Below are 27,806 nucleotides of genomic sequence, written 5' to 3'. Positions count from 1 at the left end.
CTTGGGTTAAGATACTGCAACCTCCTCCTCAGGCAAATTCCTAACCATGTTGATATCAAACTTCAGTCTTGAAAGTCAGGAGGCTCAGCTGGGACATCTAATGATCTCATTTAGTATTAATAGTCATACAGAAAATAAGAGACTGAGACAAAACATCATAGTGGTTCTTGCTTACACGGGTGTAAAGAAGCACTTTCAATAACTAAATACCTGTGGGAGGCTAAAATCAGAAATTGGAAAAAATGTATAGAGAACGTCTTGTGGTGATAAAGAGTGCACTAAAATGGAATGAAAGATCCCACACAAGCTATTGTTGTTCCCCATCTTGCCTAGACTGAACTTAAGGACTTTCGTGTAACTCGAGTCCCAGGCTCAGCCAGGTATTGGGACAATGAGGACACCACAGCTCAGAGTTTTGATAAAAAGCAGGTAAGCTGTCAGCCAATTAAAAATACTGGTAGATCTGAAGCCGAAATCTCACTCTCATATTTCTGTCTATATTGAGCAGGACAGTTAACAAAATAAAACCATTGGAGATGAGCCGTAGGCACATTACACAAATGCTTATTTTAGAATCCTGCAATATATACAAAAGCCTTAAAAATTAAGTTACCTATATAAATAAAATATATAACTAAAAGATATAAATAAAACCTAAAGGGAACAAAACCTTGATTATCCAGTCTACTAACTCATGGCTCCCAGTTATCACTATTATGTTTAGGCTCCAGCCTTGAAAGGAGCAAGCAGCTCTGCACAAACGTAGCCCACCCACATAGAAATACTTGCAGGGCTCTACTCCGTAGCCTGCACGGCATTCAGACTGAGGGGAATGGAAAGAAGAAATTAATTACTGGAATTTTAATATTTTTCTACATGAGAGCACATCTTGGATATTTATAATAAACTTACCACGTTGCGACAAGGTGCAAAAACGTCACTGTATAAAATTGAGCATTCCTTTTTGGCATAAGGGAACTTGCTCTGGTGTACCTCACATGGTCTCAGTGTTTCATTTGGGCTCTTGCACTTAAAAACAAGCAAAAATACCACAACCATTTTATACGGAGGTGTGTTTACCATGGACTCAGGTACACTGTACCTGCATACTCAGAAAACAAAAGAATGTTTAAATGCTATTTTCTTCATCTTCCCCTTTCCCTGACTTCTTGTTATAATTGAAAACATTTGCACAAAAAACAATCTTTGTGTTTTGTTCTGAAGTACTGAAGTGTTCCTGCTGTCTGCTCAGCGCATAAAGACAAAATGTTTTCTTTGTGACACATTATAATCATTACCAGAGCAACCAACTGTAACATCACAAACAAATACATGGTCCAAAGCCATCCCTGGTGGTTTTGCACTGACTTTAAATGGAGTCACACTACAGATGGCTTTAGCCCTGTAAGTTCAAATAAAGAAGCAGCAGTAGGAAGAGAGCAACCCATAAAAAAAAAATTAGAGTCAAAGATCATCGTGATAACTCAAAAAAGGCTGAGATATAACTCCCTCTCTTAAAGTCTCTCTTCAAGAAGAAAAACAAATGAACAGAAAGATATAAGGACACTCTGCTCAGAAAACACAAGTTCATCTAAAACCATACTCTTGCAGGGAAGCAGGGAAGCCCAGGAGGGGGTAATGATAGATCCATAGGCAGCACTGGGGTGTCCCAATGCAGCCTAAGCTGCAGTGCAGTTGCCCACCCACGCTGCTCTCCTGTGCAGATGCTCAGATGCCGACATGGGGGGACATGCTACCGCTCCCAGGAGGGAGAAACCCTGGAAGCATCTCACGCTTCATGGTGCCAATGCAAGCACGTTTGCCAGTAGCAGAGTTGGGTTCTAGGCCTCCAGCTATCAAATACTCCTTTACAGCATTTAGATTTTGCAAAAAAAAGATTACCTGGGGACATCTCTATGAAGGCCAAAGGTCCTTTCTGACAAAAATCCGTAACACCTACTGCAGAGGCAGATGAAGTGTCAAGTCTGGCTGAGCACAGGCTGCCTGAGAGGCCAATATTGAACTCAGATCCTGTGTGCTCTGGCAGCCACAGAAATCAGAAGATTATGTGAGATTTTACAAAAAAAAAAATATATATATATAGGGCCACAAAAAGGCAAGTGCAGGTTTGGGCTGCATAAACAAAGGTCATAACATCCTAGAAGTTAATGTGCTGTGCAAACACTACACACTTTTTTTAAAGCTGACACTGAACTGATAAATTGGAAAAGAAAAATTCATACACTTCATACAAAGTCTTTACACATTTCTTTATGTACCACCTTCTAGATGAGCAATATAATCACCAACACTATACGCTTGCCTGGCTTGCAATAAAATAAAATAGAGTAAAATAGAACCAAAGGGAGATATTGAGGGAGAGAAGCTTCAAAATCTTTACTCTAGAGTGGAATAAGTATAATATTCTTTCATGAGGTGAGAGTTTTTGGTTCAATTTCCTGCTGTGGGTCAAGGAGAGAATAGATTAAAAACTGGTTCTCACAGACATCCTAAGGGAGTGCTTTACAAATAACTGATTTTTCAGGAAGTTCACAAGGCTTTAAAACATTTCATCTTCTCAACACAAATTAATAAAATACCTATTCTCCTGTGTTATAAAACAGGAGAATTGTGGTCATCCACTCTCTACACCCTCTTCCCTTCTCCTCAGAAACCAAGTTTCCATACTGGGTTGTGCCTGTTGCTGTTCTGAGCCTTTTCTGTCTCATCCCTTCACCACCACTGCTTTGTCAGTTTGTTCTCTGTTTACAAACTGCAACTAAAAAAAACAAAAATCACGCATTTTTTTCTCAGTGTTCAGAAAGAAACCTTTTTCCAGACCATTTTTTCCAGCATTCAGATTCTATTTGCTTTCAAGATCCCGATGGCTCTTCCAACACCAAAGAAGTGGTTGTTTTTAAAATTGGGCAGAATCCAAAATATCAGAAGCAATGGAAATAAATTTTTAGAAAATTGAAATACAGACAGCTATGATAATTATCTCATATAGGGAAAAATGTATTCTTCCCTAAAGAGATTATTTGGTTTCATTTAAATGCAGTATATGTTTGTTATGATATAAGACTTTATTAGCACATTTGACATCTACAGACCTAAGAGTTAAAATGTCCTCTTATACACTGACGGTGAGTTTAGAAAAATCTCTGTACATCATGTGCTCATAACATGTTCATTTATAAATTAAAATTATCATCCTTTTTCTTCTAAATTTTTACTGGACGTGGGACTTACCTGTCCTAATACCCAGCTGTCTCCAAACACTTGTGCATTTCTCACCTCCATGTTGTTTGATGTAGTAAGATCATTTGAAGTATATTTGTCAAAATTTCCACACAAACCTGCAAGTTTACCCTAAAAGAGAAGGATTAATTTTTTTACGTATACTGATAGTCCATAATCAGTACAAATGACATATGTGGAATAAAACATTCTTGAACTGGAAAAGGTGAATGCAACTCTGATTTATACTTTGAAAACATCTGACAGTTCACTATGCTTACAGTTCCATATTGCAAATAACTTTTAATAGAAGTTTATATTTTTCCTTTTTTCTTCCTATTTTCCAGAACCCGTTCTTACTGTCTGCCCATGAAAAGGGACTGGAATCTAGTTGTATTTTTTTTCTGAAAGCTTAGTAGTGCATCCAGTCCAAAAGCCAAAAGTTCAGGTGAATTACCTCATGATTGTGAAGCCTGGCTAGTTGTTGTCATTAAAATTTGCTACCTCTGATTTTATCTCATAATAGCAAGAATATTTGTAATAGCAGTTACAAAAGAGACAGCTGCAACTGTCTTGTGTTGGGGTACAAGCTACTGATGGAAAAAGTATATATACATGCATAGACATAGACCTACTTAGAGAAAAAGATATTTCTGCACAACAGTAAATTGTAGAGTTGGATTTCTAGGGTGCTGGGGCTCACTTTAATAAATTCTTTTTCCTTAAAGTCTGCTGCAGACATTATCTTACTGAGCTGGAACCTCTGGAAGAAACAGTCATTGGAAACAGAAAAAGCTTGAAGGATTCGTGTCCCTGCATGCAACCTGTAGAACTCAGTTCCTTGCTAGCTTATTCAAAAACAGAAGAAATTTTTTTTACACTATGTGTATTGATGGCTGATAAATCAGCTTGTATGTGAAGTGAGCATTTTGTGGCTGTTGGGACAAAAGCCTATAATAATGTTGCTTTAAAACCAGATTAGATGGTTATTGTAACTTTGACTTACACTTAAAAAAAATTGATCTTGTATTCTACCATAGAGTGCCTTCTTTTCTTTTGCTGGAAAGAGCCCCCTCTCAATATGTGTGTTCATGGTTGAGACAAAGCAGGAATGTAAGTATTGAATGTACAGATAAATTTACTCTGCCAGGACCCAAAGACTGAGTTACAGAGACACCAGGGCGGATGATGGTATAGGAATGGAACAAAGAGCAGCAACTGGCAAGACAAGGAGCCTCATATTCTTCCCCACATCATGGCTGAACCCTGTCACAGCACACCTACTAGGTTTAAATGTCAGGTTTTGCCTAGATCCTTTCCTGTATCTTGTTTTCTTAATTTAAACCCAGGATGTGATTCCATCTGTTCATCTCTGCAGCCACTACTACATCTCAGGGCGTAGTTCCATCTTCAGCCTAATCCAATCTGTGCTACAAACCTGCCATCTTCCATGTTGCTAGATATGGAAGCTTCTTTTCCATTGGCTTCAGCAACTATGGAAACATGCAGTGAACTGGGCAATTCAAAATTTACCCTCTCTTCCCACCCCCAAAGTAACTTTGAGTCAGAGCTGAATCACTATGTATCTGCAAGGCCGCAATTTGTGTAGCAACAGAGTAAATGTGCATGTAGGAACCACCCCTTATCTTCAGGAGACCAGCCATTAAATCACATGCTCCATCTCTTCTCACCTGGGAAATGCTACCAGCTGAACATCATGACAAACAGCTATATCGGCGGGAAAGTTAGGCACGAAGAAAAGACAATCACAGTCTTCCAATACGAAATCACATTAGTAACACTGAGAACTACGCGAAGTCTCAGGTTTTTATTTTGGCTCACCTTCCATCGAGGTCCAACTTTAACATGCATCATTGTCTTCTTATCCCACAGAACTGTAATGTCTTGTTCTGGAAAGTGTATCACAGTATAATATCCAGCCTTCCAAAGCTGATAGTTAGATTTGTTTTCCTGTCCCCTTAAGGTCTTCTGACAGAAATGAAGATTTATTAGGATCTTTATCTTTCACATATAGCTGAATCGTTAATATTACTAGAAGAGTTGTTTAGTACTTTGATATTTTGTCTTTTCAATAATTCCAGTTTGCTTTGATTTTGTGTTTTGATTTCTCTTTCAAAACCAAGTGGAAAGAAACAAATAAATGCCAGCATGCTTCGACTGCTTGAGGCTTTTGAACAGTCTTTTTTGTAGAATAGAACTTGAAAAAAAACAATGAAAAAATAAGATTTTTCCTGCTCTTTATCCAGGCCTAGGTACTTGTACTATGTTAACTCAGACTGAGAGACGTTTTCCAAAAACATGCTCCTTTACAACTGTAACTTTACAATGTTTATCTTAAAGGGCAACCCAAAAAGGAAAGAAAATAACTAACCTGCTTCTCAGAAGATTCACTGAAATAAATCTCAGTGTCTCCAACAGTGATGAAAACATTCTTCGAGCAAACAATATCATTGTCAAAGCACTTTTTGTTCTGAGCAATTATAGATATATTTGAGTTATCTGTGCTCTGCAATATAAAGAAGAAATCATTTTACTTATAGATTCAATCGCCGTTCACTCCTGCAGATTTATTCCAAGCTTACCATCACAGAAAGATGGATAACTTAGTACTTACACATCTTTGAAATTAAATTTAAGAAAAGCTACCAAACAAGGAAATGCATTTTTAAATTCAAAGCTGAACCCACAAACAACTCAAACTTTGGAGTTGAACACAAAGAACCATTACGTTCAGCCATGAACCCTCTTTCTGAGGACTACACAAACTCAGAGGATCAGCCTACCCCTAAAATAAGAATCTAGCTTAGGCTTTTAAAATGTGCTCATATGTGGAATCCAGTATTTACTGCACAGTATGGTTGTCAAAATTGAGACACACTATAAAAAGAACTTTATTTTTAAACCAAGGTACTTGAGATCAAGCTGTTTTCGTATTTTTAAAACCAAGAAACCTGCCCTCCGTCGGTAGTAGATAGAACAATTTTTGTACCACCACCCATCAAAATTCACAAAACTATGAGTCACACTCAATGTTTTTGGAGGGGGCATAGGTTTCTGCCGATATTTTCATTTGTGCTTTTTTCTTTAATATTTGGAAGATTTGTCTACTCTGTTGTCTTTTGATTTGCTGGTGTTTTAGTACCCAAAATTCAAATTTACTTATTTCCCAATCCCATATCTGTTTGCTTTCCAGCCTGTAAATTAATTTTGCATTCTCAGCACATAAAATCACTTTTGCACCTTGGCTCAACATGTTAATTTATTCTTCTGCAGCTTGTGTGGTTCTTCTGTACCCTGAGGGAAACACACGTGCACCCGATGCTAGGATTGGTACTAGAACAAAGGAAATCAGCTGTATTTTCATAATTGATAACACTACCACAAACAAAAATAAATCTGAGTTACTCCTATTATTTCTTATTTTAATTTCCATTTCAATTCATGTCTGTACCAATCCTTGCAAGTCAACAGGAAGCCATAACTATAGAAACGACTTGAGAGAGTTAACTTCGTAACATTAATATAAGCCAAGTGCTTCTGAATTCAGTTTAATTTTTGATCAAATTCAGTCCTACAGTCATTACAAACCTGAGAGAAATAAGTAATAAAAATCTTGGAGGTGGCAAGCTATATATCTCACCTGCTGAGTCATCCAGTCTTATATGAGACACTTGCCTAGAGCTGGAAACAAAAAGATGTTTAAACTTCTCTTCTTACTCCCACCCTCCTTTGAACACTCTCTGAGAATATAACTAGCTGAAACTAATTGCGGGTGCTAATAGGCACGGTGGGCAAGACAGGAAATGGTGGCTTCAGCAGTTCCCCAGTCCCAGGAACTCCTCTTTGCTTCCCAGCAATGCTCTTGGAGAGCTCCACTTGGCCACAACGGGAAGGAACCCTTGCCTTGGTTTGTGCCCACAGCATCGCTCCCCAGAGCTTTGCTCCCTCCCTTGGTTGAGGTACCTCTCCCTTAGTCAGCATACCCCTGAAAGGTGTTGGGTACATACTCCTAACTACTCCTTGCCTGTCTCACATTTGTACCCTTATTTGTTCTGTGTTCATCAGAATTCAAGATTTAAAAAACATATCAGCAGTTTTTCCTCACCAGTGAGAAATACTGCATACAGAAAATATGGGAAGGAACTTTTTTTTTTTCCTTAGTAAAAGTCATAGTGACGAAACTGCTTAAACAACATTTTCAGTCTTAAAAAAAAAAACCAAACAAAAACAAAAAACCACGGCATTCAACCCTAGATGATGGGAAGCGTAGAGGTATTTTTGTTGCCGCACAGAGGAGGTGCTACAGCTTTGCTGCCCTTAGTCTAGCATGGTCCATAAGCCAGAGGATGCTGCTAGTTGGCATAAAAAAAAGCACTCTACAGCAAGTGTGAGCAAATGCAATGAACATAAGGCATGGGAGACCGCCTGCAAGCTTTATGTTACCCTAATGCCAGGGCTTAAGAAACAGGTGGTATGTGTTAGCAATTAGCTTAGAAGACAACAGTTAAGATGGGTAAAGTCAGCTACTAGCTGCTGCTGCTGGTGATAAGGGGGTGTAGGAGATCAGCTCTTTATGATTTAGCAGGGAAACGCAGTTTAAAAGTACTGAAAGCTTCAGGGTAAAGCGAAGTTCATCTGTTCCATTCTGTTGTAAAGTTGTTTTAGGTTGCACTAGGAATAAAATTGGTCACTACCTTTTTGGGAAATACACTGTGTTTTAATTAAGCCAGGCTTGCTGCTGGAGTCAGTCCAGTAATTATTTCCCTCAAAGTCAGATAACAGCCCAGAGCATTTTTGGATTTATTGGAGGTGATGTGGTAAATTCAAAAGGAGACAAACGCATTAGTTTGGTAGATAGGATGCAAGCTGATACATTCTGTGCTGGCCAAAGGAAAAGTGAGAAAAGAATCTACCTCCCCACCATAAGTCAGTTCAGAAAAGGACTTTTCTTGCAGTCTAAGGGTCTATTTGATGCTTAGAACATTGTGGGCTGTTTTCACTGCAGAGTTCATTCCTCTTCAGTTAGCTTAGCCTCAGCAAAAGGGGACGCTCTGAGTTAACAGGGAAGCAATGTCTTCACTGTAAGAAAAGAGATGGAGGGCTTTATTTTAAATAAGGATAGTTAATTCAGGCTAATTATCCCACAGTAAAAATACACCTTTTTTGGCAATGAAGACAAGTTCTTGGAGCAGCAGTGGGTAGCTGTATTAGCTATGTTAATTGAAGCTGCTGCTTGTGCCTTCTGACAGTCCAGGCCAATCCCTTCAGTGGAACAGCATCAACATAATCAAGTCAGAAGTTTTGTGTATGGTTGGGATTTGAGCCAAGGGCAAAAGTTGAGTTATATTTCAAGTTAACTCTGCAGTAGAGAGAAGCCTGGAGACAGGGAGTGTTTTGCTGACCAAAGCCAGAACAGGGAGTTCTGAAGACCTGTGAAGTACTTCCTTACTTGTAGGACTGCATGTTGGTGTTAAATTACTAGAAATGATGCAGGATGGAAATGCAGAGAGATGGTACTGGTGGTTCGGTGGAGCTATGAGTAAACCAGACATTTAAGAAAAAGGGCTTTGCATTAAATCCTGAGTCTTCTGTGCTTTCTCTCTTTCTAATTAAATCTTAGACCTAAACCCAAATGTAAAACCACCATTATGGATTATGTATCTCTTGCGGCTCAAAGCTTTCATGACAAGATTTGCTGTACATACATACCCTTTCCATTCTCTTCATACATCTCAATAAAAATTGAGCCTTTCCCAGCCATACACTACCAGCCCAATTCAAAGTTGAATGACAGTTTCTATCATAGTCTTCAAATTGTTCTGTAATTGCTACATGTGCAGCCTCTTCTTCTAGCAGGGAAGAAATAAAGTGCAATTGAAACTTGGCACTTAAACTTAGCAATGAAAAAGAAAGAACAGGGACTATTCAGATTAAGTAAGGATCATCTTTTAATGTTTGTATAAGACAGTGAGGTCTTGGGCATATCTTGACAGCTTTTAGGGACTGTGATAGTACAAATGATAATGATCGAGTTCCATCTCTCTAATCTGCACTGGATCCACACAGGTATGAAAACAACCTTTTGTCACTACCGCTGAAAGAAATGTCTGAGTAGACACTAGGAGCAGATGCAATGAATAACAAGGTGGGGTTTTTTGTTGGTTTTCTTTTTTTTTTCTGCACAGTCTCTTTCCAAGGCAGAGTCGCTCTTTACCTTTTTAGGTAAAATGCAGCCAACAGGGGATGTACTACAGTTCATCATGTGAAACCTACTTACGCTGACAGAAACTAGAAATAAAATGGTTTTCCCACTGCAAGAGTATCTTCCCACGTAAATTACCATATCCAGCCTGTTCCAACTTAATATCAGTTTCTTTGTGATAACATGGAGTTGCCAGGCAACAGGGAAGACAGAGTCACAGCTCCGGGCAGTCAGTCAAAAGCTCATTGTCAGTCCTGCTTCTCAGGACATTCTTTTTCTAGACTTCACTGCATTTTTTTTCCATATTTCTTCCTAGCCGAAAAAGCAAAGCCGTGCTTTCCTTTTTTTTTTTTCCAGTAGTGCTTGAGAATGCTAGGGTTTATTTTTGTTAGAAACTTTCTATTTCAATATCCCGTTAGAAATTTTCTATCGCTATCAACCAATAACAACAGTGTGCAGTGTGCTTACATAGTCAAAATGCAGCCTAGGAGAAGACAATTTAAAAGTGGCTGTATCTATCTTTGAAAGTTTCATTAAAATCTCTTTAACTGTTCAGTGTTCAGACTCATCCTTTTCGACTCTTACTACCCTGATTTCCCCATATTTTTGGTTTTGTTCCCTACAATACACTGACTTGCAAACTAGGGTGGCTATAAAAGATCTGGGGACATACTGGGAACTGTATAGAGATAGATTAATCCTATTTTCCTTTTGGTTTAATGACTCTTTAAAAGTTTTCATATATAGCCACATGCACAAGCAAATGCAAAAAGGTCTAAAAATGCTGAAAAAAATATACAGTAGTTCAAAAAGTAGAATTTGCTTTCTCCTTCCTACATATTTTCCGAGAGATACCATTAGTTCTGTTCAGAGTTAACCTTTCAGGAAATTTTGTGGAAACTCAGAATTAGTTTTGTCATTGTTTATTGGGCTCTGAGTTTCTTCTGAAGGAACTTAACATTTGAAACTATTACTTCTAGTGAGCTTGATCCTAGGATAAGTAAAGCATCTTAGCCCAGATTTAGTGGCATTTAGGTATAAATATTTAAGTGGGTTTGGAGATCAGACGAATGCCTTGGCACCTGACATGATCTTGCCTTGTTAGTTTCTTGAGACATTTTACGGGGGTGTGGGGGGTGATCTCCAGATAACCAGTGAAAACACATTAATCATGCAAAACTCGTTCACAATTTACACCAAGAAACATGTCGTATTGGAAGGCTTCTTTCATTTTGTTGGTGTGATAATTTCTGTACCATTTCAAAATTATATGTATGCATTGTGTGTAACTTTATTTAATCCCTGCATTTGCATCCTGTGCAAATTATTATTGTCAAATGCCTTTCCCCATAGCTATTCAATTGGAGCAATATTGCTTGGAGTCAGCAGATGGCACTGATGCACACTGTGTCAGTTTGAGAACTGAACATGATAGGAAAGATAGTAGGTGATCCTCTTACAGGAGAGAGAAAATGAATAGTAATAGTCTTATTTTTCCACTGATGTTATGCATTTCTATACAAGTATTTAAAAATAAAAAAAAAACAACAAAAAAACCCCAAAACAAAACCAAACACATTTAGGAACTGAGAACCTAAGACCTAAATTACTCATGCACACACACAGGCACATAAATTCTCTTTTTCTCAGCATATTCCACAGAGATGCAGATTATTTGATTATTTTTACTTAAAATATGCCAAAGAAACTTGCAATATGCGTGTAAGGAATGACACATTTCTAGCATCGTAGCACAGTTGAGTAGAAATGAAGGAGAGTAACATGATTGAGTAGATTCACTGATGCAAATTCAAAGGGAGTGAGATTATTCCAGCTACTGACTCACCCTCAAACAACTTCCAGATGTCTGCTAATGCATCCACTACAATTCTTTCCTATTTCTTTAAAAGTGACTTCGCAAAAGGATACACCTCAGGCAGAATAAACTCTCAACAACTCTTGAGAAAGATTCATTAAAACTATTTGTGTGTATGTATACAAGCAATAGGAAAAACAAATCATTATATCACATATCCTTTATTATACATAGGGGTTTTGTAGTAGATCTTATGGCAATAATGAGTTGTTGGGTGTTCTGAGGTTTTGTCAACAATATTTTTTAAATCCAAGTCATTTTTTAAAACCTACTGCTAACAATGAAAAGTACATGACAGGGAATATTTTACACGATATACTTCAAAACCTTGTTCTGAGTCAACGTTTCTTAATTTTGAAAAAGTTGATTAATCAGATAGAGATCACTGGGAAGGTTTTGTTTTTCTTTTTTATATTTTAAGAGAACTATATTAAAAGGTTTGAGAAATGATCATTTAAAGCAGATTTCCTTTTGTTTCATTTACTTAGCTTTGCCTGCTTATGTATCTGATTTGGCTTTTGCACAGGTCACATTACTGCAATCCCCTTCTAATTAAAAATGAGATATACTGAAGATTAAGGATTTGGGAACATTCAAACATTTGTTTCCAAGTGACACATTCTGCAACATGAGCTATTCTGAATTACAAATCAGCAGCACAGTTGGTGGTGTTATTTTAAAATATCTAAAGGTATTTATATGAGACCTATTAGTATTATTTTATTAATAAGTGCATGATAAGTGACAATATTTCATCATTGTTGGTTGTAATGATAACGCACAACATAACACAGAAAAAAAGGACAAGAAATCATGGTGATAAATTTGCCTTTTCTGAGCTGCAGCAAATGATGTCAGGAGCTAGAAAGCTGGAACTTGCACAAAGCTTTTCTTTATAAATATAATGAATGTTAAATGTGTTCCTTTACACTGCTGAGGCTTAGTTTCTAGGCATTCAGAAACAAAAATACTCATATCCTGACCTAAACCAGAGTAAATTTAATTCACAGTTCTCATAGCTCACTGACAAGTCAGAGGTCATAAACTGCTAAGCAGCATTTACAGGTGACTAGCCTGAGCATCCTCCCACTTCAAACACAACAAAAGGCTTTCATTTTACTGCTGCCAACATACAGTACAGCTTCCTGAAACAGCAACACATGATGCTGGGTTTTCCTCATCTTTTCCTGCTGTATCAGTAGAAGATTGGCATCAACAGTCCACAAAGCTGTACCCACCGGAGGTAAACCAACTCAGGCAGTCATTGTTACAGTGACTGCCTTTTCAGGCAGCCATCAGATTATAACATTTTAGAGTCAGTATAGCCAAAGGGCTGTTGGATGCCGAACGTTAACCCAAAAGCAGAAATCCAAGGTGAAAAGGTCACTTTCTTCAAGCTGTGTGGTCGCTAAATGGCAAGGTCCTCAGAAAGAGGATCCAACTTCTGAGTCACACCATGCACACACAGCCTCCAAATTGCCATTCTCATGGCAAGAAACTTTTCCCCAAGCCTTTTCTGGAAGCCCTCCATGCTAATCTGCACAAATTGAAAGAAATCTTTCCTTTGTTGGAGAATAAAAGTGATTCATTCACTGCATAATTTAATGGTCTGGAGAATCAGGTGGTGGAGACGGAAAGGCATGTAGAGGTAATTGAGTCTGAAATCATTGATCCGGAGAAAATGGAACAAGAGCATAAATCCATTGCCAACTGTAATCAAATCTTTTGCTCACAGAAGGGGTAGAACAAACAGAAAACCAGGTACAAGCCAATGTTATCTCAGCACCGTGCTTCCCAGCTGAAGACAAGAATGGAAAGGGACGTCTCCCACAGGGAGCTCACTACTGACCCTTACAGGACTTCCAGAGACCTAGAAAAAGAGGGCATCCAGAAAGGTTTCCTCTGAAATCATGGGACTGATGAAAAGAAAACTGTTGGTGTTCTTTGCAACTAGAGCAGGGAAACCTATTCACAGTAAATAATATTTTCATTGAAATGTAGTCTCTGCCTTTTTGGACACAAATTTGCCACAAATTGTCAAGAAACACATCATTATTTTCACACAGTTACCATTGCTATAAATTATTTGACAAGTGGTTTAGGTGGACATATTTTGGCACATCACTTACTCATGGAACTATTTGCTGGAATATGGCTTTGAGGATTAGATATCCTAATTAAAAAATTAAAGGCATTCTGATTGGGACCCAATGTTACAGTTTTGTTCCCTAAAGAGATGAAAATTACTTTTAGTGTCAGGTCTCCAATGTAAAACAATTGTAATTTCAAATTCAACATTATTTACCTTCCCATTAAAATCTTCAGAGTCCATTAAAAGAAAATACTTGTCTTAACTATGACTAGTCAGCCTGACAATGTTGGTCAACCATGAACCTGCAGTTTTAGTCCTCCGTAGGGTGACTAACAGCAAGCAGAATGTATTAATTTTACGAACAGGGTATGAGAGAGACCACACAAAATACTGTTTCATTCTATAGGTTTGCCAGCTTCATGGATCTACAGAGTGGCTACCTGGCACAAATGATGTTGAAAAAAGCTGCACAAAAAAATTACAGACACTCAATAAGGGGAACGGAATAAAGGCTACTTCTGCTTCCTCAGATGCGACAAATGAGTAATTGAAGAATTGTTGCTTTGTGTGTGATTGCTCCGGCTTATGCCCAGTCATCATTTAACAAATTTACCAATCAAGATACATATATCAGCAAGCAACAAGTAAAAGGTTATCAGTGCATCAACCAACTTCTGTATTAAGCACTGTAATAAAAGCATCATAAACGAAGAGCTTTGAACTTGCCTCAAGTTTCAGAAGAAGAGGTATGCAAGAAAAGAGCTCCCTTGCTATATTCCACAGGGCAGACCAGGCATCTAACACTGGGGACTGCTCATCAATAGGATAATCGTTTGGGAAACTGTAGTACTGGTTCACTAGATGTGCATGATTTGTTAAATGAACTTCTGCCTTAACAAATGGGCTCTCCTGTGGTGTCTCCCATCCCAAAAGTGTTACATCTGCATTTCTAATTGGCATAACAGTTCAATTATTTGATCAAATATCTGCTTTCATAATCTTCCAACACACTAAATCTGGTGATAACATTGGCTTTAAAGGAGCCTTCATGGTTGCATCAAAAAGATTTAAAAGGTGACTTTAAAATGGCCAAACCCCCAATGTCAAATTAAAAGAAGTGCAAATATTTTTATCGCATAAAGTTAGGACTAATCCATAAAAATGTGAATACTTGAGGATGAGGGGTTAATTCTGCTGACCTCCGTCTTTCAGGACACAGGAATAGAATAGTCCTTCCCCTTCTTGGCTTTAGGACCTTATTGACAACTGACTAAAATTAATGGAAAGACTTCAGTGGGTTGTTTTGGTGGGTTTTTTTGAAAGGCAGATAAGCATTACAACAGAGCTCCCTCTCATTAGAGGATATTCTGATGGGTAGACTGTCCCTCTAAACTCTTGGTTGGAGACTCCCCCAAATCAGAGAAAACATAATTCTTAGAAGAGAACAGGTTTGAGGGGCCCCAAGGACACTGACCCTCCAAGCCTTAATAAAGAATGCACTGAACTGCAGTACTGAAACTACCATAAAGCTAGAAAAAAGCTGACAGGCTTGATAGAAAAACAGCAGTTTTACTATAAAAAGCAGAAGTCAATGAAACAGGCAAGTGGAAGAAATAGACCACAAGTACAAATAACATGCAGTAAAAGTTTGCTAGAAAAATAACACCGTTTTGTTAGGGAAAGAATGTAGCATCATCAATGACAGAAGATAAGCAAGAAAATGCAAGAAAGCAAGCTATTTAAATCTTTTTAATCAAATAGGTCAGCTTAAATTCAGCAATATTCAGATTAGCTAAAATGAAGTGTTCACATGATCTATACTGATGAAAGTTAAATGAGTTGGTCTGCCAAGATTTTTCTTTTTTTTCCTTTAAAATTACAGAGGCTTTAAAATGTTAGAAGCAAATACTGATGCCTTCTCTGTGAATATCATTTACCCATACAGGGACTTTACTTCTCGGTGTGTAATGTAACTCCTAATTCCTTGAAAAAAAGGAAGTTATCGTTTCATAAGACATTACTGCCCTAATTGTCTTAATTGCTGCATTAAATCTGATTGATCATTTTCTAACCAATGGATATATCTGTTGAACTAGTTGTAAAGGGCTTTCTCATACACCTACTGTCACCTTAAACAAAAAGGCCTGACAGACGATACTGCTGTTGAAAGCAAAGTTTGAAGTTTCATAATTGGCTGAAAGTTGATACTTGATTTTTCTCCCGTAAAAGCACAAAAGCTCCTTATTAAAAACATAGCGAAAGGTAAGGATGACTTCTTTGTTTGGTTCAGTGCAATACACTGACAAATTAAAGATCTATTCAAACAGATCGCATTTAGGGAGGCTAACAGCCAAATCAAACAGTGAGGGCTGGTGATGTGGATGAGAACAGTACATTATCATGCCACTGGGGAGATGGGATTCAGATTATAATTCTTGGACTCATTTCTATGTCTGGGAAGAACTAGTATGCCAATAAATTTATTGTAGTTGTTATTTCCCTTATTGCACTGCTACAACACCTTTGTTTAGAGTATAAAAGCAGAGGCAAAGCTGCCCACTTCTCACAGGAAAAAAGATTAGTAAAAGGGAAAGGACAAAGTTATTACAGTGTTGTATATACAATATTACGACCACTTCAGCTGTTTTGATTTCAAGTGTTTGGTGAGGCTTTTACATGTTACCTATAAAAATCAACCTCAAAACTAAAAATCAGCACTGCGAACTACTATTAAGTCAATGGATAGCGTACTAGCAACTATCAAATCTAAAATGTTCTGTAATACCTTACAGGTGGGGAACATGAAGCACACAGCACATACCCCCCATGGCAGGGCAGTTGGACTAGATGATCTTTAAAGGTCCCTCCAACCCAAACCATTCTATGATTTAATTAAAAAAAACATATATATATATGTTTGTTTGTAGAAGAGGTAGCATGGTTTAGGTGGCAAGACTGCCCTGGACAGCTGTGCCTGCCAATGTGTGAGGCAAGACATTTAAACTTTTGCAACTACATATACTTTCCCACATTTCATCTGTCTTGTTTATTTGGATAACAGGCTATAAGAGGCAGGGCTCTCTCACATACCTTCTGAACAAAGAGTAGCTCAAGGGAGACTTGTTATATTACTCTGACACTACTATTAAAAAACGTCACTGCACATGGCCATAATGTAGGGGAGGATGATTATGAAGAGACAGCCGTGGAAACCTCTGCGTTAGGAACAACAAAGCATATTTCAAAAAAGAACAGCCTCATCATGCTATCATGTCTGCACATATAACGTAGTTTAACCACATCATTATGTGTTACAACTGTGTCCATGTACGTGGTACAACTGTGGTGTGTGTACATGCAAATAAAAGCATATGTGAAACTGGAGAACAGATGACACTTTGGATTATCACTCAGGCTGCCACTAGGAAGATGCCAATTAAATCTGCTTCATATATTTTTCTCACATAAAATTCCATTCCTGCATAGTAGTAGCTAATTTAGTGCCTATCTTCATGGTAGCATAGTTACAGTTATTTTTTCTGTTCCCTGATTTGCATATTTCATTGTTGAATTTCATCCTCCATTTTATCATGCAGTGTTTTCTGACATAAGTTCTTATGAACCTTCTGGTGGTCTGTCTTTGTTTCAGCTGTTCAAACTGATTCTTTACCATCAGCATACTCCACCTCAATCCTCACACCGCCTTTTCAAAATCATTTCTGAAGATGCTGAACACAGGTCTCAGCAAGGATCCCTATAGGATGCCACCAGGATTTCTCCATTCAAAAAAAAGGCCATTTATTCCTATCTTTTAACTTCTAACTTTTAATTCATGTCCCAAAGAATCCTCACTCCCATCCTGTGAGAGACTAGTCTCTAAAAAATATTTGTTGAAATTTGTCTCTATAAAGTCTTTAAACTAAAATACGCACATATTGACTTGATCATCCTCATCCATATGTTTATTGTCTTCACGGAATAACTCAGAAGATTCATCGTGCATGAATTTCTTTTACAAAAAAAAGGAGTTGAACTCTTCCCCAATTATCATTTCTCTTTATTACAATTTCTATTAATTTCCTTCTTATGTAAATCAGACATACTGCTCTGTTCCTGCCAAATTCAGCCACAGAGTTCTTTCAAATTATTTGGTTAAACTGCCATCTTCCATTCCTCTGATTCCAGGATTGCACACCACATAGTTCTTCAGTCCTGTGTTTCAGTTCCCTCAAAGCTCTTGGGCATTTGCCTTATGATCCCATCCTTTGTTTCTTTTATTTTTTCCCCTAAAACTTCTCCAAACATTTCACAGTCAAAAATGAGCCCATAGATACATCATCTGTTCCAGACATAATTATGCAGTGCCTAATTTGTAATAAACAGTCATTCTATATAGATCATGAAAGTTTTCCATATACTAAAGAGCGAAGAAAAACAATCAACAAATTAGGCCGTATTTTCTCATATTAGCTAACTTTGGGGAACAAAACAGCTTGAAAAGCTGAAAAAAGTCTGAAAAGCAGATCTATGTAGGCAGTGTCATCATATTCACCTGAAGAAAGGCCTATTGGCAGTGTGACACATGCCTTAATTATGTGGCTGCCGGCTTTATTCTTGGACTCCAAATTCTCCTCATGGTTTGTTTCCAGATAGGTACTTTGTTATGCAGAAGAGTGGCAGTTGACATTTGATTGTAAAAGCAAAATGTTCCAGTATCATACTAAAGCTTGAAAAAGCAGCATAGATTAGTCTTACACACCTCTCTGTCTGGATGGCATAAGAATTAAGAAATCATAACGTACCTTTCCACATCATCATACAGGCAAGATGATTTTACAGGTAAACTAACCCCTATTTTTGCATCTTATAGGAGGAAGGTTTGTACAAAGGTTCATATATCTCTAAGAGTAAGAGCTCTTTTATGAGACAATGTGATGCATGCCAGGAGTTTGCTATGAGGTATCCTTATTATCTTTAGCAAACCTCTCTCTTTTTAATTTTTATTTTTTTTAACAAAGAAAAAAATCTGGAACCAATCTATTTTATTTTATTTCATAGCTGTGAATACTCTACTCAAGTGTCCATGAAATGAAGTATTTGCAGTAGTCCTTGTTGAGAAACCATGCTTTTTCTTAAGGTTAGACAGTCAGGGTTGACAGAAAATTAATATCCTTCTAGATATATTACTGTAACTCAGAAGACAGACTCTTAGCCTTAATAATAGCAACAATGATAATAAACAATGGCGTTGTTAGTAATAGAATATATTTCTAAATGTCAGTAATGGTATTTTTAAACAAAAAAGGCTAGCAATGTACTGTAAATGTGTGCTATGAGGAACATTAACATGTAGCTGCCAGACAATCTCAATGAAGGATTTCATTGTTGAATTATGAAATCATTGTGTTTGATATTATTATACACATACACTCCAGATCTGATGCAGATCACATTCAAGAGGGATTCCAAGCAGCCTCACAGGATGTCATTAACCATCTGCCAAGCAGAGTTTACTGATAATTACTAAATAGATCTGTAGATTATACCTAGTTCTAGAACAGTTTCTATGGTGTTATTCTTTGCTCATTGTGATGAAAACATGGTTAAGGTAGCACAGAAAACACTGTTTTCTATTTTTGTCTAGACCACACAGATATGTAAGGACACACCCGTATACCATTTTCACATGGCTGAGCACAAAATGTCATTCACAGATTCTTCCTTCCTGACACGTTTGTTCTGCACCTGTTTTCTCAATGTTTGTTTCTACAGATCATCTCCTGATGTTCAAAATACTTGCCCTGTCATGGAAACTTTCGCTTTGATACATGAAAATGTATGACTAATCCTCCTACCTTTAGCAGGTAAGCTTGGCAGTCACTGACATAATCATACTCCAATCCATCAAAGGTGTAATAATGTCGATCTCCATAAATAGTGCATACAGCAGGACAGGGGTAACTAGTGCAATTGAATATCCCTCTCCGACAAACACTGTAAGGAAAATTAACAATCAGTATCTTCTCATAGCAGGGTCTTTATTTTCAAGAAAAAGCTTTCTTGTGTTCTTTATTTCAAGTCATTCAGAAACTCATGAAAGGAAGAAAATTCTCAGACCTTGAACCACAGAGCTATTCTATAGATTGCTTCTGAAGTTATTGGTGATGCCATGGCAGAAAAGTGTTGAGCATTTTGCTGTCAGCACTTATGTACAATAAAAATGCATAAAAAATGAATGCAAAAATCTTAAAATTTTTATGGCTCATGCAAATATTTCCTCACTGCCTCCAGTATAGATAAGACACCATGCCACAACACGCTTATTAATAAAACATCAATATTATATTTTTTCTCAAGAAATTTTGATTAAAATCTGCACATATTTGATGCAGAAGACCTCCAGTTGCTACCTGTAAGACTTCAGGGTATCAGACAAATATGGAATGAGTTTAGGAAATAAATGCTCATATTTTGCTGGGATTACTTTTCCTGTCAGCTACATTCAGTGACTTACACTAATTTGTATGAAGGTAGTACTGACAGCCTCTACTTTTGCTTGTGTAAGTGTATAAACTCAGCTGATTTGCCAATGAAGTTTTTAACTGATTAAAAGCTACTATGCCAAACTTTTTTTTTAATTATTATATATATACTTAACTGAAGATAGATATTTTGGCTAGCAAATTATAATGGATGAAAAACTGTTCTGCATCAATATAAGTCAGTTAAGGCTCCTTTAAAAAGATGCTCATTTTCCAATTCTAATGCTTTTTTATTTCCTTTTTCTTTTTTGATTGTCCATCTTCTTCCTATACAGTCACTCAGGCTGACTGGTAACTCACACTGCAAACAGTCCGGTTCCCAAAGGAGCAGACTATTTACCATTGTCACACATTTAACTTCTCTTTTTTTCTCCTTGGTTGTCTTTCATGATATTCTCTTCTCCAAAATGTCAAATGTCTTTTATTTCAGAGATTAACTGATATGTATGGAATCAAGCACTTGTTCTTGACTACTTTTTAACTCGGATATCTTCTGCTTCCTTTCAGACCCGAAGAAGCACTCACCCAAAAGTCTGCCTGTTCTTCCAAGTCTATTAGTGAGCTTAATAAAAGATATATCCTGTAACTGTCTGTAAACAAACATATATATTTTTGATTTTCCATGTACTCAACACATTCTTTGTATCAGTTTCACTTTGTGGCTAGACACAGGTGACTTAGAAATATGCAAAATGCATGTCACTCACCAGGTGTAACATGGTGTAGCTATCATTTCTCCTGACAGAAATTCCCTGTCTTTCCAGGTGCATGGACAACTGTCAGGAATATAACATTTCCCTCTATGCTCAGCCATCCTTCAAAATAAAAGAATTATTAAGATGAAAGCGTAAATTCACAAACAGATCAACAAAACAGAATGTGTAGTGTATTGTTTAAACCCCACCAAGGACAACCAGTCAGCCAGCCAGCCAAGGACAACCGTCTCAGCAGCAAAAGCTGCCCAAAACAAATGATCTCCACTGTGCACATCTGGAGACCTCACAAAGCTCACAGCTGTGGCTCTCCTTCTATCTCGAAAAGGGTATGTTGGCGTGGGGCAGGAGCTCCTATGCCAGAGCACAGGTAGTGTAGGTACTCCTCCCTGCAAGCTGTAGAGCATCTGTGTGTCGTGCACACTGGTGGGGACTGGTGGGGCCTGCCCCTCCCTCCCTGCTGCTCCCACATCCTCATGTCTCAGGGAAGCAGCTGGACTGATGTGCCTGCTCCTCTGCACAGAGCAGCAACCAAACTGTTCTGAGCACAGGATAGTGAGCTGGGCTATGGCACAAGTTGCTGGAAGGGGAATTCTGGCAGTCTCGTTACACTCTGGTCTGTGCACAACCTGTATATTGTCAGGGGGACTGCTGGCTACACATACAGTGAAATAAAATCAAATGTTGAGAAAAAAACAAGGAGCACCCCACCTGAGGTCAAATTGCAGCCATTTGCATAGCATATTTGACAAATCTGAAAGTGCATACAGCAGGTATCAGAGGAGGGAATGGAAGCAGATGGAGGGAGCACTGTCTGATCCTGATAGATACTTCACAACAAATGCTTTTAGCTTTTGTACTTTGATTTGATCCCTGCAGAGCTCTACAGACAGTTTCTGGGCACCAAATCCAAATTCATGAGCTGAGAGAACGAAAACTTTCGCTGAGTTCAGACAGGCAGAGAGAATGAAGGGGAAGAGGGCAGGATCCCACCTGCACCTCCCACCTCCCTGCCCCAGGTTGGGCATCAATACTGTAAGTCTGAGTAGAAGTCTAGGTGAGACAATTACTTGGGCAGTAAGCAGGAACACAGATGATTTTTTTTCACGTTTTCACTCAAATAAACTATACTGTGGAAGTGATGGGAGTCATCTCCTGTCCAGAGAGTCCCAAATACCAGTCAATCAGACTGGTAGCAAGTTCGACATCTTATGGGATTCTGGAATCACGGTCTCAGGGTGGAGAAACCGGGGTACTCCAACTGAGGAAGCATTAAAACATGGACCCTTACACCAGCGGGAGGGAGAACAGGACTCTCAGAGACAAAAGAAAGAGTTGGCATTTTAACTGTGTCTGTATATCTGCAAAAATTTATAGAACAATAGTTTAAAAATTAGAGGTGTGATACCACTGGAATTTAAAAAGGAAAAAAAAAAAAAGGAGATTTAAACTGTGAAAAACATGTATATGGCTTGTGCTCAAGGTTTTTCTACCAAAGCTTACCCAGGGGGGCAAATGCAGCCACTTGCGCAGGGTGGTGAGGGGACACAGGAGAAATTCATGGCAAGGTTTGCACAGGAGATCCCGCAATTCACACCCGATGCGGGTAATCCAGGCACAGGAGATCTGCAGTCATAGTAGATTTTTCCTTCAGGGCATATGTGAACTTCAAATGCAAAATGCAGATTAAATGAGACCAACTGCTCTTTTACGTTGAAGCTTTTCTATTTGTTTTCATTCACAAACTATTTATTTTCATGCACAGCATTAAAAAATAAATTAATTTTAGCATACGTTGTAGTACACATAAGAATATAATCTGAATAAAAGTCTATAGCTTCATTTGTATCGCAGATATAAAATTAATATATGTTTTAATGTTTAAAAAAAAATCAGCTTAATATTAAGCACCTGGATCTATGTACTCTCGATCTGATACACAATGCATTATGCCTTAGTAGACAGAATCTTTAAAAGTGGCATAATTTTCAGTGTACCGAGATCCCTTCTAAATCTATTAGAAACTCATTAAAAATTTACCTTCTAGAAATCAAGGCTTCCTAAGGCTTCCTAAACATGGATAGTGAGCCTAATTTTAGGTATTCACATGAAAACATATTGACCTATACCTCACATGTAGTTAGGGTTTTTTAATTTCCCAAGTGACTTAGTACAATTTGTGCTACAGAAAAAGGAAAAAGAAAAGAACTTGTGCTCCTAACCTCCTATTTTAAATATGTCATGATATTAAGTATCTCATAATGAAAATACATATAAGGAGAAAACCAAATGACTATTCAACGTCAAAAACTTTCTCTGTACAGCTATAATATGAGACAAGACCATAAATTACCTGTATTTTCTGTAGTGTCTTCAATACATTTCACTGTTCCATTCAAACATTGACTGGAAGAGAAAAGCAAACCCATCTTTATTCAAGGGTCAAACGTTTTGTAGCCACCATGTTAAAAAAGATAATACAACTTAACCCAATCTCTTAACCTCTTCCTTGAAAACTTAACCCCTTCCTTAAAGAAATAATTGTGGGGAAAAAAAAAAAGAGCATTGGAGTGGCGTAGCAATGGCAGAAAAATTAAGCCCCTACTCGCACGTCTTCAACTACAAGCTTCAGTTATAACAACTATAATACGCACGTCTTCAACTACAAGCTTCAGTTATAACAACTATAATACATACGACCTCAGCAAGAGCCAAACTTGACGCTCAAGTTGCAGACATGATTTTAAATCAGCAGGTTGAAAACATTTCCTCTAAAATGAACAAGTTTGACCAGGAAACCTGGGAGGTTTCCCCATTTGTTTCGGAGAGGTCAGGATTCCATCATGAATTAATAATACAAAATTACACAAATGTAGCTCCCTGCAAGCCTTTGTTTGACTGACTTTCCAAAATAGAATCCCATTGTTTATTTTTCGGAAACCAGAATCACATTGCTATCATAATGCCCTCAGGTCTAAGAACAGAACTGCAACCTCCATGCCTGTGTTTTGAGATACTCTTTAGTCCCTGGCCTACCGAATTTTCCAGGTATCCTGTTGTTAAAATAAGCAGGTACTAATCCAATTTATATTAGTTTTGACACAGTAGACCTTCATTCTATGTGAAAAAATTCTTAGGGCTCTTGAGTAGCATCCAAACTGTGATATATCAAAGATAAAACTCTTGGCGTTCAAACCTACCAGGAGCCTGTTGGCGTAGGAAGGATTTCTCCAGGCTGGAGGGTTTTGCCCTTGTAATGACAACAACAGGCAGATCTGTTAAAAGAATATTTATGCATGTAGATACAAAAACAAAATGAAATGGGATTTAAGGGCAATCCATTTATCAAGCTATTAGGATAAGCAGGCCTTATAATTAATCAAATCAATCTTTTTATTTATATTTACAATATACTTCTAAAGGCAAAAATTAAAGGATAACACCCTGGTTGTATTGAAGTCAATGGCAAAACTCCCACTGTCTTCAACAAAGCCAGAATTTTCCTCAGTCTCCATATTATTTATTTGCTGTTTCTCTGCATTAGTCTTATAGAAAGGAAATTTTCTTCCCAGTTATGGGAAGATTATGGCAATATGTAGCTCCCATTAAAAGTACTGTCAAAATCATGGGACAGAGGAATTATCATAGCAAAATCTATTAACTCCGTCTGTGATAAAAGCCAGATGGGACAGAAGTAGCAACAGAATTCCATAGAAACCATGCAAAAATATGGGAATACCAAGTTACCTCACACTCTTCAATAGTTTGAAACAGCCTTTATTCCCACAGTATGGACTTTACTCATCTTTCAAAAATATATGTCGCAATGAACAGCAATAACTCTGTATAATCTTGACGTTTATAAAAACACTCATTCCAGGTTTTAATTCAGTACCTGAACTCAGTAACTCCCCATGGTGGTAAGCTGTACACAATATACAAAAAACATTTCCTTTCATTGACCATTTCCCTCCACTTAACTGAAGGATTTTGCATTGTGAGACAGAAAAAAGATACTCCTAGCTGGTCTCGCCATACTATCCGTGATGTCATGGATTGCTAGTATGTGCATTCCTTCTCATTTTTTCTTAAGTGTTAAAACCAAGGTTTTCATGTGAAAATGCTTTCCCATTAATTCAAAAGTTTCATAACCCCTCTCTCTAAAGCAGTGTGACATATCTTCTCTGAAGTGCAGTAGATGGCTGTACGCACAGTAGCAGATGAGGCCCCACTATTTATTAGTACAAAAGAATGAGAAATCTTCACATATTGCTTGCTATCCTGTTTAGGCAGTCGACATCTTGAGGAAAACAGCAAAAAACCCCTACTTTAAATCTTGCTGGAAAGAGGAAAATATGCCTATGCATATATTCTATTTCCTTATGACTTACATTGATACACAAGAGCTGACCGACTCTTCAAAATATTTCCCATCAGGACAATTACATCCTTCTGCACAGTCATCACCACAGATATTTGCCACAGAAAGTGAAGCACAGGAGTGTTTACAAAAAGAAGAGCACTGATGATAAACCATACCACTGTGACACATCACAGCTGGAGGAGAGAGAGGGAGAGAGAAGGGAGAACAACATACTCTTAAAATGTGAAAAGTAGAAAACAAAGCAGTATATCATGGGAGTGCAAAACAGCAAAGCAAAATGGTCTCTTGCTGCACTAGTCTGACTTAAAATGCATAAGAAAAATATGCTGGTTTACCAATTTCTTAAATTAGAAATGTTTAGATTTATGTGGAATTATGTTGGAAAATTCCTTGGCTGGAATTGTCTATTTTGTAAGCAGTAGGTATATGCTGTGGGGGTGAAGTGTGTGGGGGTGTCTATCTAGTAATTCAGGCTTCCAAGAAAGGATGAATGGTCCAGTTAAAGTTGAGGCATTACTCTATGGTTTATAAATGCCTTGGTTTAAATCATTGGTATATCCTACTTGGCAAATCACTCCCTGCCCTGCCCTACCCTGCCTGTCCCAGGGAGCCCCTGCCACCCCAGGTTGCCTTCCCTTAGGGAACAGCCCTTCCTTCTGCCCCTCTGTGACTACTTTAGCCTGATAGGGGCCTCCATATGACTTAGGAGCTCAAAGTCAGAAATTTAAATTCTCTGTGTAGCCAACAGAAAGGGACAGGCACCCCCTGTGAGGCAGCTCATGTTCCTCGACTCAGATGTCTGACATAAAGACTATCAGCGTTCTCCCCTGAGTATGTCATTAGCTCACGGCACAATTCTAGTTTACAGCAAAAAAGGTCAATACCTGTATTTTGTGGAGCAAATGATACTTGTAGAATTTTATGCATTTCTAAAATATATTCTATTCTGCAAACATTACTCACCACAGTAAGAAATATGAGATCTGAAGTCAATGAAGACCCCATGCTTGCCACAGACATAAGCATAGTGCGCCAGAGCATTACACAAACAACTGCTTCCGCATTTGCACGCGTCAAAGCGGCATAGCTGGTAGTATAATCCTGGGCTGATGTGGGCATGGCAGGGAGCAAAAACTTCTTGATGGATGATATCACAGTGAGATGCATACCCAGCTAAGAGAAGGTGACATTGTTTTAGCCAGATCCATTTTAATACAACAGCCAAACAGATAGCGCAGAGTATTGAAACCAAACTTAGCCAGTTGTACAACAAAAACTTGTATACAATGCCTTTCTGCAAAGCAACTCCCTCAACAATAAACTCCACTTTATATAAAAATAACTATGTAAAAACAGTTATGACTTCCTCTAGTAGCGTGGAAAACTTAAATGGCAAAATAACATATTTCAAAAGAGCTAGTTAGAAGAGTCCTCCAAAGCTTGGAATATGTTTTTTCCTACTTGATGTTTCATTTAGCTTTGAAATCAGCAATGGCCATATACCTCCTGGCTTGTGAACTCAGGAAGCATAGCAAACTGGAGCTCAGGGGCATGCAAGTCCCAGGCTGGCCATGTACTTTCTAGTGCCAACAGACCCCCCTCCTACCACTGAAGCATACTACCACCACAAGTGGTGGAATATCTCAGGAAAACCATAGTGTGAATCATATTTAAGCCAATTTTGCTGCTAAAAGAGTGTCCCTACCCTTCATCCTCCCTGTTCATTCCCACATACGCACACCAAAACAAGACTTTATGGAGTCTCTCAGTAAATTAGATTCAAGGACTGAACTTGAGTTGGTTGAAAAGTAACCTGACAAAATAAATAAACAAACAAACAGTCATTTCTTTTTCAGTTTCATCAGATTAAGATCATCACAGGCCTGGAAAAATGCTTGTGCTGGCTCAGTACCCGTGGTAGCTTGGGGCAGAACCACTTACTCAGGGACTGCTTTTTCCAGTGATGATCACAGGATCACAGGAAAATTCAGGCTGGAAGGGACCTCAGAAGGTCATCTAGTCCACCGTCCTGCTCTAAGCAGCTTACATTTATGTCAAACTCCACCTTTACTGAGGAAGCACAGAACTGAAGGTGAGGCATGAAGTATCTTGGAGAGAGCTAACTTGGCTGAGATGTACTGCTTTAGAAGACAGCCAATCCTGAAGGCATAAAAAGTCTTGGAATGCCCCAGATTCTTAAAGGTTTATGGTTATTTTAGGCTTTCCCACAGACTCTAAATATGGCCAAATTGCACATCCCTAGTCAGGCCCTATGTCTGAAATGTTAAAAACAGTAGACTAAATTCTGTCAGAATTGGCAAGTACTGTCTGCTCATTGTCTTCATTAATTGAAAAGAACAGCAAAATGGAAAGGAGGAGACAGTGAAAGTTCAGTGCAAAACATACGCACACCAACCAGCCAAAACTAAATCTTTACTCAGGAATTTGAACAAATCCCAGTATCTAATTGTTTGTATCATTTTGTGTCAGAGAGCATAGATGGAGTATAAGGAAACTTTTTTATGCAGCTGAGACAGAGAGAAGCCAGAGACAGGACTTTTGATCTGAACACTGTCTTAGCAACACACTGTCTCCTGTACTTTCTTTGTTGAGCTACAAACATGCACCACATCATTCCTCTTAACTGGAACAATTTACAGGACTACAGATGGTGTAGCCTAGGACTTTCATATTTATTATACAGCAGAATTTAGAACTCATAGCCAGTACACCCAG

General features: G+C 38.1%; 1 protein-coding gene across 1 annotated transcript in view; it reads right to left on the bottom strand.

Annotated features, from left to right (window-relative positions):
- OTOGL (otogelin like) overlaps positions 1 to 27,806 on the bottom strand; it is an 89,063-nt gene that overhangs the window by 40,994 nt on the left and 20,263 nt on the right. The window contains exons 16-27 of the mRNA XM_074574078.1: positions 26,034 to 26,243; positions 25,078 to 25,243; positions 23,887 to 23,961; positions 23,040 to 23,092; positions 22,190 to 22,352; positions 20,681 to 20,788; positions 19,287 to 19,425; positions 5,633 to 5,767; positions 5,472 to 5,492; positions 5,083 to 5,211; positions 3,253 to 3,372; positions 913 to 1,029 (exon numbers count right to left, since the gene is read on the bottom strand). Of these exons, the coding sequence (XP_074430179.1) occupies positions 913 to 1,029; positions 3,253 to 3,372; positions 5,083 to 5,211; positions 5,472 to 5,492; positions 5,633 to 5,767; positions 19,287 to 19,425; positions 20,681 to 20,788; positions 22,190 to 22,352; positions 23,040 to 23,092; positions 23,887 to 23,961; positions 25,078 to 25,243; positions 26,034 to 26,243 (1,436 nt within the window). The remainder of the gene's footprint in view (positions 1 to 912; positions 1,030 to 3,252; positions 3,373 to 5,082; positions 5,212 to 5,471; positions 5,493 to 5,632; positions 5,768 to 19,286; positions 19,426 to 20,680; positions 20,789 to 22,189; positions 22,353 to 23,039; positions 23,093 to 23,886; positions 23,962 to 25,077; positions 25,244 to 26,033; positions 26,244 to 27,806) is intronic.

Source organism: Larus michahellis, chromosome 1 (assembly GCF_964199755.1).
Source record: "Larus michahellis chromosome 1, bLarMic1.1, whole genome shotgun sequence".
NCBI classification, from domain to species: domain Eukaryota; kingdom Metazoa; phylum Chordata; class Aves; order Charadriiformes; family Laridae; genus Larus; species Larus michahellis.
Note: the sequence above shows the minus strand (reverse complement) of the source record. Positions and strands in the feature narration are given on the sequence as shown.